A 14,561-nucleotide genomic window follows, 5' to 3' on the forward strand; every position below is an offset into this window, starting at 1 on the left:
CATTTTTTATTGTCTCATAATAGATGAATAATAATAATGAATCAAAGTGTGCTTGAGCTACTAGCACTTCTTTCACACTTTAATGACTATCACTCATGATTCATTTAAGGGCTAAAGAGATAGCTATGTGAGGGTAACACAGCAATACCTGCCAGGAGTATTTATCACAGAGTGGTAACCTAAAGCAGTGCTAGGACTGCCCCGTATCCCCATCGACAGCCACAGTAAATCTAACCAAATTGCCCTTAATGGACCTGGGGAGCAGAGATCACAGTGGGGATTTAGGACGCCTAGAAGCCAGCTGGAAAATCCCTTCTACTCAAATGTGTGTGTGCATGTGTGCGAGATATATTGCAGAAATCCTGACAAAGGGTGATTTACTCCACCACACCCTGCATTCATCAGGTTAAGGTAAACGCATGTTAATCATTTTGACACGTTTCTCCTATTTGAATGGAATGCAGACTAAAGCAAAAGCTGAAGAAAAGTCATTCTAACACTGAAAACACTAATATAAGCCCCGCCCCACCCACTGGAATAAACATATGGAATAGTTAATGCAGTCACAGAGTTACAGATTTTCAGTATTGACTGACACTTCTCTGTGATGCACTCAGTGTATAAATGAGCTAAACATGTCACTTTACATTATTCCTGCGCTGTAAAAGGCATGTTTAAACCTTTCAATGTTACATTTCATGAGCAAGCCATTTGGCATTTGAAAGTCTGCTGTGGACAGAGAGAAAGCAGATGCATTTTTCTCAGCAAAGGTCAAACAGAAAAGGGTACAGCTGCAGAACAATACCAGGGTCGTCCAGGCTGTGTGATTTAGTCAGTGGAAACTACATTAGCGCTTAGTTCAGTAGATAATCAAAGGGCGACTATCAGACAGCCAGAAGACCAATTCTGGATTACACAGTATATAATGGATTGGAGAAGTAGTGGATATCGCAATATATGTGAAAATTACAAGGGTGGGGTCTCTTATACAGTAACAGAGCAAATCAGTGTTAGATATGGAGAAATCAGTTCAACATTTAACACTCGTGTGTAATTAAATCTTTGGAACTCATCTCGCATCCTCACGAAAAGTTTACACATGCTCACATACCAATGCTACAATCTTTTCAAATAAAAAAGGCTATTCATGGCATACATTCACTTCCATCTTAATCTGCTATGCATGTCAGGTGACGTGCAGTTTGACCAAACTGCAGACTGCACAATGAGAAAGTACCACAGCTAACAGAAAGGTAACAGAAATCAGACCTGACCTTATGTTTGTGCATGGTGAACAGGAAGACACCATCCTGGCCTCTCTCCTGGCTCTCATGGCCTCTCTTCAATCACTGTCTCCTTGTCAGATTGTCACTTGTCCAGCGTGCTTTGTCATCATCGCCAAGCCTCATAAAATCCCTCTTGTCCTCCTCTCTTACACAGCACATCCAAAATCAGTCAGAGGGAAAATAACGTCACCGGCTCAGAAACTGAAAGTTGCAAAGAGAAGTGATACAGACGACGCTTCTGTTTTCCAAGCTGCAGGCTGCACAGACTGACTAGAAGCCACTATCCTGATATAAATATATCTAAACCAGCGTTCTCTTCCTTTGCTTGTATCACCTCACATCTGCTTCGCTGAGCCATGGATGAGCAGTTGTACGAGGGAGGACGGGTCAAGGATGCGAGCGCTCTGATTGGCTGGCTGGCCATGGTGTGTGTGTGGGGGAAGGTCCCTCTGGTAGGCTCCCTGGGAACGGCTATGCTCGATAAGAGTGGTCCTCTACCTCCTTTCCTCCTCTCCCTGCTTTATCAGCCTCCCTCCCCCTCCCCTCCCCTGCTCTCCTCTCTGTCTATCCTCCTCTTGTGACTTCGCAGTGTCTGTGTAAGGAGCAAAATCAGTGATACGGCACATACACACATACACACACACACGCACATACACACACACACGCATATGGAGAAGGATAGCAACTATATCATGTATTCATAGCGGCTTGCAGACATAACCACGCTGGTAAAGCACATGACCCAACCCCCCCGACACAAAAAAGAATACAGAAAACACACATACATGATTATCATCATCATCATCATCATCATCATCATCACCATGTGGACATACTGATATGATCTGGAGTGCAGTTGGAGCTGGACTGGTGTGCAACTACAAGAATCATGAGGGAAGACTATCCAGAAGGATCAGATGCCACTAACAATCAGACAAGATTAGACAGAAAACTAGAGTTACTGTGTGCCTCTGCCAATCAGTCAAGTCACCAGTCGAGGTCACAGTGACCTTGATCTCCACCAACAAAAATGAAGTGACTGTTTGTGCCAAAACTGTAGAAATTCCATCGAGGTGTTCCTGGGATATCCTGCTCACGGCAATGGGACGGATGTACGTACATACAGAACATAATGCCTCTGGTCACGTGGTGTTGCCAGTGTGGAGGCTGCACATGTAAGGCTAATGAAGGCAAACTGTAGCCTTATCATCATATGGATATCATTGGATAATAATTTCAAGTCTCTCGCAGTCTTGGGTGATCTCCTTTCCTCGTCTGAAAGTCATCTGGAATGAGAAACTGGGCACTCGTCTTCTTTGCGAGTATCACCTTCTCAGGATGTTGTATCCTTGCTTTTCTGAGGCTGCTGCACAAAGTAAAGAGTGAGATCAGATTATGCTGACCTCCATCACTGGAAGCTAATGTCTCAAACCTCAGACGATGATCGATAATCCAGCAATTGAGACGGCGGAAGAGCAATGCGGACATTAGAACAGAGACAGAGAAGGCAGAGTACAATACAGCACTGCTTAGGAGAATCTGAGCAGCAGGACTCCGAGATAATCACAGTCATTATCAGCCACAGAATACATCAGAGCTTCTTTCTGCTTGTAGACACACAAGCCGTGTTTCCATCTAACTGTCAAGCTGAGTGTGAAGCAAACTTTCGAAATGTCATAAAAAGAGAGAGAGAAAAAAAAGAAAATGTATGAGCTGGTTTGGAGCGAATAAACTGGGCCGCACAAACAGTTTTGTTGCCAGACGTTGGTGGTATAGGCTACGTCACGCATGGGTTTAGAAGAAGTAGAGATCAGGAACCGGAAACAAAAGAAAGGGGGTTTTCATCTCGTGTTGAGCGTGTTCACAGACAAAAATCATCAACCTTTTCCGATGAGATACTTCAAAACGCACATTTAAATATGTTGATGGAAACACGGTTACTGTCAACAACTGACTCCTCTTTCAAAACTGCAAACTACAGAGTTTTCATGCACTTGCATCTTGCCCACTTAATCCAGCTGAAGGCATTTTGCATGAATTATTTACAGCTGGTTTTATCCAAACTATCGATCTAGTGAAGTTTGTGCGACTCGTGTGCACTTAGGACCTGCAGTGGGGCTACAGAAACCAAACCCTGTATCAGAGATGTACTGGAGTCCAGGCAAGACAGGGATGATCAAACACTACGGTGATGCAGGAGACACAGTGTATTCATGTATTATTGATCTGGTAATATAAGACAGAGGTCATAGGGGATAATACACAGATCTTTAAAGGTCATTATCATTTTCTGAAATGCTGCAGTACAGTTACAGATGCTTTTGTTCATAGATGGATCTGCATGGTCACCGTATGAACGACTTCAACATGGATTTTCTAAATACGGATGATCATTATTGTGTCACTGTATGAGGCTGACTTCAGTTCCATAGTCATGCATTTATGCTGCTGATTTCACTCAAAAGAGCTTTGCTCACTGTTGGAAAATGAGCCTCAGCTGAGTGTAAATCGCAGACAGATTAATTTGCATTTTTACTTTACAGGTGATTGATGCTATGTCAGCTAACCCTTTGAATCATGTTCTCTTATGAGGAAATATCAACCCTGCATCATTGATTTTCTCTGCTTTTCTCTCACTACACTTTCCAAATTAAGCCTTATTTAAAAGTAAGGCAGATGGGGTGCAATGTTGTAAGGAAAATTCACTCTACAGTCACTTTCAGTGCCAGAGCAGCATAAAACTGGAATTCAGCCATACATTTTCTGACAAAAAAATGTTAGTTAGCAAGTCAAAATTTCTCATTTCAAAACTTTAACTGCTGAATATGTCTCAGTGCTCATTCTCAGTGTACGTAAACTAGAGACTTTAACTTTCCACATCACATTCGTGTTTACTTACATACTGAACCACGATGTGCTTCCACACGAGTTGTGATGTCACTGAATCCTGCTTGTAAGGTGCAACTTTTAAACTCGGATGAAAGGCGAGAAACTTTCTGCCTTCAGCTGATGAGTGTGAAACAGCCATCTGGTGTCAAACACACACACACACACACACATCATTCTGCACAGTGAAGCTCAAACATCCAGCTGAAGTAGCAAATGACAACAAAGTGCTGACAAACCCTCAATACCCAAAAACCAAAAGAAACATCACTGCGTCTACTGGCTGACTTTCATCCGGCATATCACACTCAACATTAGAAAATTCACTCACTGCTATGAAAGTCTTTCTGTAAAAGTCATATATTTGATGTGACTTTCAGTCAATCTTGCGTCTTCATTCAGAAGCACTTTAGCAAAAGATGGAAACAACTGGATTTTAAACACTGAATGCCCATGAGTGGTGCAGAAAGACTAAACAAACTGCATTCAATAAACCATCTTTTGGTTGTGTGTTGGACCACAGAGACAACTAGTGGTTTAAACCTGGCCTGCTAGTCACGCAATTCGCATGACTGACCACTCAAAGCATACCAAACCAGACACACACACATACCAGAGTGCATGCACACAAATACACCAAAACAACAGTGTCCACTCAGCTCTGAAAAGGCACCAGTCAAACACCAAATCTCCTGACTGATCACTGCACGCACACCACACACACACACACACCCTCCAAAAAGCAAAGGACATTCATAGAAAACTGCAAATATTACATGTCAAAGCCACAATTAATCTTAAATAATGCACAATATGTAGTCAGTGTACTACCACACATCATCTGAGAAAATTCTACGACGCCACTCATGCACGCATAAAGTGAAAACATGCAAACCCACATGGATTAAATGCAGATATCATAAAGGAAACGATGCAAATCGAGGTAAAAGTTAGCTGCTATTTATTCCTATTCTTAATTCTACAGTATAGTGTACCTGTGTTCAGAGCATGAACTGTGATACTAAATCAGTGCATATTCACAATCTCTTAAGTATTTCCCAATAAAATTCCCCTGTTCCAACATTTCTCATGTGTTGCACCACAGACTAAAAACATCATTACCTATCACTCACCTTTTCAGCTTGTGCCTTGCACCCCTTCGCTGCAGGACTGGCACAGTGTCTCTTTGACAGCAAAGCCTTCACACCCAGAAGAATAAAGTGTCTGTGCCCACAGTGTGTGTGTGTGTGTGTGTGTGTGTGTCCACGGCCCTGACCTGCCACCGGCTGGTGAGCTAAAAGACTAAAAACTCCACAATAGCGTCCAACTCACAAAGCCCTGTTTGTGTCTGATGTTGTTTGTCCAATAAAAGCAAACAAAGGCATTCCATGGCTTGCAACTGTATTCACTGCCGGCCTCTCCAAATGTAAAGCGCATTCAGACACCTTGGTTGGTGGACAAAGGCGTGAATCTGTGTCACATGCGGGGTGGGAGGGCCGGCGCAAATGGGGTGACAGTAGGGCCAGTCCCACTGGATCGCAGCTCCATAAGCCCACCAGTATACGGTGCATGCTCACACTTCTATCGGTAAAAGATGAGTAGTCAGAAGACGCACTTACCTGATTTTGTCCGCTGCACTGTCAGACCTGCACGGGAAAAAAGACAAGAGAGAATTCAGCGACGTGGCACTGAATCTGTGTGGTCTTACACACTGCGCATACTTTAAATACCCCGAACAATAGTGATAATAATAAAAGAGAAAAGAATATGACACTTTATTTACCATTTTAAGCAGTATATAGACAATCAACACATGGTTTCTGATACATTATTATCTATTATTAAGTAGTTTTAAGCATGTAAAAAGACATTTTAGTATTGTCTTTATAAACAGCTACAACTCCTTCATAACTCCTCTGAAGCATCCATTCCTGGTATATGTAAAAGTTAATGTAAGTTTGCTTACATTATGCAGCCTAGTTTAACAGGCTACAGTTTTAAAAAGTTTAAAATCAAATACGTATTAACAATTGCGTACACTTTATATTTAGGTGCACATATTCACCTTTAACTAGCTGCTTCCTAGCATGCATAGTAGTGTGATATTGGCTCTTAATTAGTCATTATAAAGCACTTATTAATGCCTTATTCTGGGGATTAGGGTTATCAAAATCATAATTCATGTACAACAGATTACTTAGTATCAATACGCAGTAATTCGAAGGTTATTGTGGGAAATTTCTTAGTTTATGGCATAGCAGTTGTAGAATATGGTCATGCAGAATAAGGCATTAATAAGTGCTTTATAATGACTAATAACAAGCCAATATGCTATTACATGCATGCAAAAAAGCAACTAGTTCACGACAATCGTGCGCCTAATTTAAAGTGTTACCATAATAATCCTGTTTTAAGTACATTTCCAATTATAATCACTGACAAATACATGAAAAATGTCCTTAGAGCCACACTGCAGTGTTTTATACAGCGGTGTTATTACGCCTGCTAACTTGCCGCTCCATTCTCAGGCTGCTTCTGTTCCAACATCGACGTGCTCCCAATAGCTTCGATTATAGAGAACAACAAAATGTCTTACCATGATTATGCAGATGACACACAGTTTTATATAACAACATCACCAGGTGACTAACGGTCACATATGAGCACTGAGTAAGAGCATCGAACAAGTCCGTGACTGGACGTTCCACAGTTTCCTCCAGTTAAACAAAGACAAAAGAAACGGAGCCAAGGAAAAACCAAGCCAGAAAATCTTGGTGCACTCACGGACTCCGATCTAAACTTTAACAGCAACAAAAGGACAGTTACATCTCGTCTGAGCAGGACTTAAAAACTGAATTTGTCTGGGCTCGTCTACTGTAACGCTTCACAGGTCTCTCTAAAAAGTCGATCGGACAGCTACAGCTGATTCAGAGTCCTCACTGAGACCAGGGGAGCACATCACATCTCTCCAGTTCTCAGGTCTTTACACTGGCTTCCTGTTTGTCAAAGAATTGATTTTAAACACGACTGTTGGTTTATAAAGCGTCAAAACTTGACACAGAGAAGCAGCATTCAGTCTTTAATCAGAAACAAACGCCCAGAAAACTTTCTCTCAGTTTGTTTAAATCAGGGCAGAAGACTTTTCTGCATTCATTAAATAACATTTGACCCTATTTTAACTGTAGCTGTAGTTGTTATTCTCAGCTTACTTTTTATCTTCTATTTCATTGTATTGTCGCCTAAATTCTTTTTATGAGCGTCTTTATAGAATACATTTTGTTATAGTGCCTTTTGCTATACAAATACACTTGCCTTGCTTTGCTTTTACCTGCTAAAAGTAAAGTGTCACATGCCTTTAATTGACAACCTAATGTACAATGCAGCAAATGCACTGTAGTTGCATAAATATACACTCTATACTATAAAGTGACCCACGGATGGCATGGCTCGCAGTGTGTAATCCAGATTCACAACTCACAATCATGCTGCGTCATCTCCACTGATGAGTCATATTACACTGTCTCAGCAAAGTCACATTGTGATATTACATAACCCTATCTGCAGTTATAGTGGGGGAGTTGAATTTGGTAGATGTAAATACACGCAAATGACCGCAAATGAGCAAACTTGTCCTCATGCCTCCGTCCGAACATCTCTCCCTGAACCTCCGCGGCTGCCCCGCTAATCTGGCAGAGGCAGCCAAAATCACAGCTAGGGGTGCATATTAGCCGACAGCCTGCTGTCGCTTCACCAGAAAACGCAGCTGCACACAGCACACCGAGCAAACTGCAGCACACAAGACAAGCAGACCGATGCGGTAAGAGCAAAACAAGACTGACGGACATGGAGGCGGCGAGACAGGTAGAGAGGCAGCGATGCAAGCCTGCAGGCAGAAATGCAGCTGTTTTTACCTGCAGAGGAGACATGACATTCCGTGCCCTCTAAATCCGGCTACAGAACGCTGCTCTCCCTGCAGCTGCTGTAGACACCCCTCACTTGCTATCACCAGCACAGCAAAGAGAAGTGCAGCAAGAAATCCCATATGTTTGACAGGTACTGCTTCCTAATTCGAGCAAGTGGAGACACTGAGCGAGAAGAGTGCGCGGGAGGGAGAGCCAGAGAGAGAAACATGGAGAAGAGTGCAGGACTGAGAGAAAGAGTGGAGGTGTAGTGGCCGGTAGACAGAGCACAGAGGGAAAGGCAGCTGTGTGGGAGGTTATTATGAGGCCAGACGAAGAGGGTTCCTACACATTTTCAGTTTGGGAATTTTTCGCTTCTATCAGAATCTTTCTTCACCATTTCTTGGATAAATTAGGAACTACTACAGTGTTAACACGTGCATGTTGACAAAATCAGCAGCTCTGTGCAGCCTGCAACTATTTAACTACAGGAATAATCTGGATTGCATTCTATTTTGTGTCTATTTTTTATGCTAAAGAAAAGTTCATTTTGCAGCACCCAAACCAAGAAATTAACCAGAGGAACAGAGGAAACCTATAAAGATGAAGATGAATACCTTTGCCAAGAGCTGAAAAGTGTTAGATTTGGCTGGGACTTGGTGTACAAGTTGTCCTTCATCCAAAAAACCTGTTTAAAATGTTGTAGTGATCTAAATCCAACACCTCAGCCGTTTGACTGCATTCATTCATGTGCTGGTGGTAAAATCTAAGAACAATCTGCAAGCTATCAGCTGCTAAACAGCATTAATCCAAGAGTCACCCTTGTTAGAAGTCAAGCACAAAAGATAGAGCAGAACACACTCAGGGCTCTATCTTTAGAGCACTGTTAAGTATTTGGAGACTGACTTCTGTCACCTTCATCTAACTCTGATAATTAGGTGGACAAGCAAGAAGAGACACCCCTGCAACAGCGCAATATAGTTCTCATTAAACCGCACTTCATACTGTCTTTCATGACACTGTATTTCAGGACAAAAAGTCCAAAACTTCAGTAATACACAGCTCTACTTTCCAGATACATCTACTCCTTGGTCTCTTGACTAGTTTCCTCCTGGCTACATGACTTTACTTCAGGGATAAAGTATGAAACTGCATATCATATCCCACGACACCAGGCACACACCACATACACACACACTCTCTTAAAATAGACAGGTACGCACACCGACACACCAGGTACAATAACTAATTGAATGTACAGACTTGTCACTGGTGCGCCTGTGACAACTGCAGCATATTCCAGTGTGATGCAGAGCTAATGATACAGCCTGTCTCTCAACTCAAACTGAGCCATGGGGAAGCAGAGGCTTACAGTCAAGTGCGCAAACACCACCTATTTTATTTTGAAGTCCTCGTTAAAGTCGCCGACATGACTCCATTTGCACAGAATGAGACTCCTCCAAGAAAAATCATATCAGCTGGTTGAAGACTTGAATTTGTAGTCTGAAGAGAAAAAGTAAATTAATCAAAAGCAGCAATGAAACAGGCTTTACAGCAAGGCCTGTGTGTAGCAATATGAAGAGGAAGTGCCCCCTGGTGGAGAATGTATGCAAGGCACAGACTGAAATTAGGGAATACATTGACATTTTCAGCATTCTTCCCAGCAGCATGAATCATACTCGTGACTAGATGGACACAAACTGTATTGTATGTGCTTGCCCTCAGATTCATTGCAATATAGATATAAAAATACAAATAACTGTAATGCAGTTTCAACATTTACTGTACATCTCCAGCTTTTAGTGAAAGCTGAAACTCTCCCACAACACTCACGGCTCACCTCTCCTCTCGTATTAACGGAGTCAGGAAGCGAGTGTTGTCATCTTCATGGCTGCTCTGGAGGCTGCTTTGTTGACTGCTCTGCTGGCTGCTGCATGGCACATGAGAGAGAGACAAGGCAGAGGTGAGGTTGTCAATCACTATGGCATGGTTCTGTTAAACTTTGATGGTGTAAAGCACATCTTGCGGTGCACACAAGACACACTTGGTGAAAAACATGCATGGCATAAATAGACCCTCTTGTATAAACTAGACAATTATATTTTGACATTACATTTATTTTTTTTCTGTTTATACTACTTAATCCAGAGCCCTGCAGGGCAAAAATGTCACAGTTTCCATCATAAAACTGTTTCTGCTCGGCGTTATATCAACTCCCCACAATCCTAGGAATTAAGCATCGAATACATACAGTCAAATACACATTGTAACTACAAACATGTACACGGCAACGTGGTGCACATATCCAATGTGAACACTAGAGGGGGCTATATGACACAGGCTTTGCAAAAGAAATGGCTCCTGATATTAAGTCAGAAGGTTACAGATGTGTAAAGGAACATAGTCCACAGACAGAATTTAAGATGCACACATGAACGAGATTTTTTCAGTGAAAGATTTCCCTATTTTAAGATTCTGCTGTCAACAACAACACTTTGACATTTAAGAATAAAGCTGGTCTGTTGGGAAAGGTCCTCATGAATTCACACTCTAACTCAGCTGGGTGCCCGAATCCGCCTCCAGCAGTAGCTGCTCTACTCGAGGCTGGAGGGTTTGAGAGTTGAGGTACCTTTGATACACTGTAGACAGCTTTTGAACTCTAATGCTATTTGAAATGCTATTTTTTATCAAAATGAAATAATATATCTCATATTTATCTTTACTCAAATGAAACAACATTGAAATAAAATGACCTTGCCAGGCTGACAGTGAGTTTTTCCATGCCTCCAAAGAAAGAAAATCAGGATTTCATGGTGTGACTTTTAAGTAAAAGTCAGCTTTAAAAGTTCTTACAGAGTAAACGAGTGCAGTGAAATACAGCTGCATTAGGGTTGAAAATATGTTAAAAAAAAGACTTCAAAGGTAATAACTTAAGTGTAGCCCGCAGTATAATTCCTGCGCTTGAGCAGCTGTGGTGGATACATATGAAACTGTACATGTATGCTGACTCAGTAACAAAGTAAGACGACTGTGCGTTATAACGGGACATTTTTGTGGAATATCACTTCAGCTCCTCTCCCTTATCCTCCAGCTGAGGCCTCCTCTGCAGCAGGTGCGGCATGTCTGCAAGCTGTTCTCTCAGAGGGAAAACAGCGCGCTGCACAAGCAGACATGTTTGTTGGGGTTTATGCAAGTATTTGTACTTGTGTCCCCGTCCTTTAGTGCATGTTCATTCGAAATCACGAGGACAGAAAGTTGACATGTGACCCTCACCGAATTATTCATTACTCATGCACAATTGATGGAATATGCGCTTTGAACATGATAGCGAAGACGTGGAACAAAGTTGCAAGGACAACCATCTGCAGTACACAGTAAAAATCTCATTTTCGTTTTCAGTGATGGACTTCATCCTGTCACCTGCTCTGTGGGAACTGGCAGCGTTGCACAGACGCTTTCTTCATATAATTTATGACCATCATAAAAGTGAAATAGCTTAAAAATTGTGAACTGACAATTCAGGCACGTTTTCATCATCTTGCCGCTGCTGCAATTGAGCAATTTGAAGAGCTTGGCGACTTAATAATATTTCTTCAAAAGGTAACTTCGTCAGAGGTTGTGTGTCTGAAATATTTAAATGTTTGGGCGAGGTGGAAGCAGCGAAGCCTGGCGAAAGATACTGCATCGCTTCCTCAAAATAGCCCTGCTCTTATCAGCCTGCAGAACAGCAGATTCCCTTGTGCCTGCGAGCTTCCAATGCTCCCAGACACACAGTCCTAAACACACACACACACACACACACACACACACACACACACACACTCAAATTTAAAGTCCACACATGCTATGCATCACAAAAAGTGAGGCAAAAACAAGAATGACAAGATTAAGATTAAGAGAGAGAAATGAAAGAAAACAACAGTGATGACTATGAGCACTTGAGCTTGATAAAGACTGATTTACTCACCAGAGACCACGCTCCACTGCGAGGTCAGAGCAGATTAAAATCCAAATATTCCCACAGTTTTATACAGCATCACAAAAGCTTTAAACCAATCTGAATGGAAAAATAGCATCATCTTCCATCTCAGTGAGCGATATCAGAGCTGTGTCACAAAACATTTTAAAAAAACTCTGAATACTGCTTTACATCATTCACTTCTGACCACCATTAATCATTACTGTATACCTAAAAGACAAACAGCAGCAACAATTCAGTTTAACACCTTATAGTCGTAGTTAACAGAATGTATTTGAACACTTACTGCATTCTAAACTGCTGCTGTGAACAGAAGACCACATGAACAGTGTTCACACTGCGCCAGAGACAGACCACAAATATTCTGTTAACCATAAACACTCTGCCATGTTTGTATATTAACAGGCCAGTGACAGCGGGTGTCAAGCCACAAACAAACTTTTGACTAAACTGCTCACGAAACACCATATCCACTCAACACTTGTACATGCTCAGGGTCATAAAGCACAGTAACGACGAAAAAGGCAAAATAATAATAATGAAAAGCTAAAGTTTACACATTTTTCAGGACCTTTAACCAGACACGCATCATGAACTTTTCAGCTGAGGAAGTCCATGGCTCAGAAAAAGCTAATTCAGAGGGTCAAAGTGCTGGGCAGCCATGAGTGTTATCCCTACTGGAGGCAAAAGTCCAGTGTCTTCAGTCCTTTAAGAAGCAGCAACAATGCATAACAATGGCTCGACACAGGACAGAGACAAAAACACAGAGTATACAGGGTGACCATACATACAATAAGTGTTTCTTGCTTCGAGTTAATGTCAATTTCTGGAACTTTCTGAAAAAGACAATCTGACACTCACACCAGCTCCAGTCTGTGATTGGTCAGGAGAAGAGAAAGTAAGCACGTCCCAGTGTGACACTAAAAACTTTCCAGGAGAGACTGTCTGAACATGTGCACATGCTATTGCTCATTTTAACAACTGTCCCGTCTCGCCGCTCTCTATGATGGTCTGCCTTTGAGTGTGACTGTATACTTCTAATTTCCAGCATAGTCGGGCCACACGCTGTACGACCTAGTTCTTTGTGAGCATAACCCGGCCCTGAGACCAAGAAAGTGGAACATATCAAGTTCTCAGATCTTTGCAGTGGCTTCCTGTCTCACAGTCGATTTTCAAAAAATACTTTTACTTTGTAAAACACTGAATGGCTTGCGGACCAACCTGCCTCGTTAATCTGCTGCTGTGTTACAAGCTGTTCAGACCTCTCAGGTCATCTGGGACACATTTGCTTACTGTCCATGGGGTCAAAACTCATGCAACTCACACACCTCATATCTCTGCTCTAACTGCCAGTTCTTTTACATCTCGGCTTCAAACTTTTGTGATGCCTCTGCCTTTCATGAAGTTAAACTTGCGTCTCTTAACACAGGCTGTCGCTGCACCATATTTCCTTTTCCCCTGTTAAGTCTGTTTCATACCATTTTAGCTTAGATTAGCATTTATTATTATGGCAAGCACTTTGAATCTCTGTTGAAAGGTGTTATCGAAATAAACTTGCCTTGCCTTGCACAGCTGCAGGTGCAGCTTGTGTTAGAACAACAGGACCTGAATCTATTGTGCTACATCATCAGTGAGCATCCTTCTGTTTACTTGTGTTGACAGATAACCATGCTCCATATTCTGCATGGCTGTAACACCAGAGCCAGTGTGAATTCAACTAAATAAGATAGCCAGACGCTGCTATTTTTGTTTTCACAATGATGCTACTATAAAACAAAAGAAACAAACAAAAAAAAAAACATCAAGCAGTTATAATACACGGATGTGGGCTGTGGGGCTGATAATCATAGAAAATATGTATCTGCGAGGACAAGATGTACAACTTTCCATGACAAAACCAGCTTGTTCTGCTTCATCAATAATTAACTGAGGATAAACATTAAGATCTGGATTATTTATGTCACTCCCACACTGGTTTAAGCCTGGAGATTTTTTCATATACCACATGCAGCTAATAACAAGCTGCAGCTCGAGGAGGAGCCGTGTCAGCTTAACGCCACAGTATGGTATTAAGCTGAGGAGCGCTTGTTAGAACAGTCCACATTACACCCCGAAGGGGAGCCAGGCTGCGCTCATGTCGTGCTGGATAATGACAGTATTTTACACTCAGGGATGCTGTCGGGGTTATGAACTCATCCCTCTGGAGAGATGGTGTCTTCTGTTCAGAGACAGATAACACACTGATGGAGTGAGTAATGAACTTGTTCCTATCAGCTATCTGTTACCAGCATTAACTCTCAGGACACGGCAAAGAGAGAGGAGAAATAATGACCAGATATTCTAATTTCCACCTCAAACAACTGCCCTTGTGAGAAGATGACATTATTTCCCAGAATAGGTAACAGTGGGCCATGGCTGATCAATTTCCCCACAACGAGCACAATGAAGCAGATGGTTTAAAACTGAAATTGATGTACCGTGTGAGTTGTCAATGGAAAAAAAAAAAAAAAG

At 41.9% G+C, this 14,561-nt stretch overlaps 1 protein-coding gene across 13 annotated transcripts in view; it reads right to left on the minus strand.

Annotated features, from left to right (window-relative positions):
- Nucleotides 1–14,561, minus strand: part of gramd1bb (GRAM domain containing 1Bb) — an 80,079-nt gene that overhangs the window by 52,941 nt on the left and 12,577 nt on the right. For 11 of the 13 annotated variants that reach the window (XM_076735793.1, XM_076735776.1, XM_076735779.1 and 8 more), the window contains exons 2-3: nucleotides 9,912–10,001; nucleotides 5,792–5,818 (exon numbers count right to left, since the gene is read on the minus strand). Coding sequence is in view for 12 of the 13 variants with exons in the window: in XM_076735776.1 (XP_076591891.1) it covers nucleotides 5,792–5,818; nucleotides 9,912–10,001 (117 nt within the window). In the remaining variant the exon portion in view is untranslated. Of the gene's footprint in view, nucleotides 1–1,274; nucleotides 1,735–5,791; nucleotides 5,819–8,083; nucleotides 8,534–9,911; nucleotides 10,002–14,561 lie in introns of those variants that run through there. The other 2 variants (XM_076735786.1, XM_076735788.1) reach the window with 2 other exon arrangements.

The sequence above is a fragment of the Chaetodon auriga genome, chromosome 7 (assembly GCF_051107435.1).
Source record: "Chaetodon auriga isolate fChaAug3 chromosome 7, fChaAug3.hap1, whole genome shotgun sequence".
Classification (NCBI taxonomy): Eukaryota; Metazoa; Chordata; class Actinopteri; order Chaetodontiformes; family Chaetodontidae; genus Chaetodon; species Chaetodon auriga.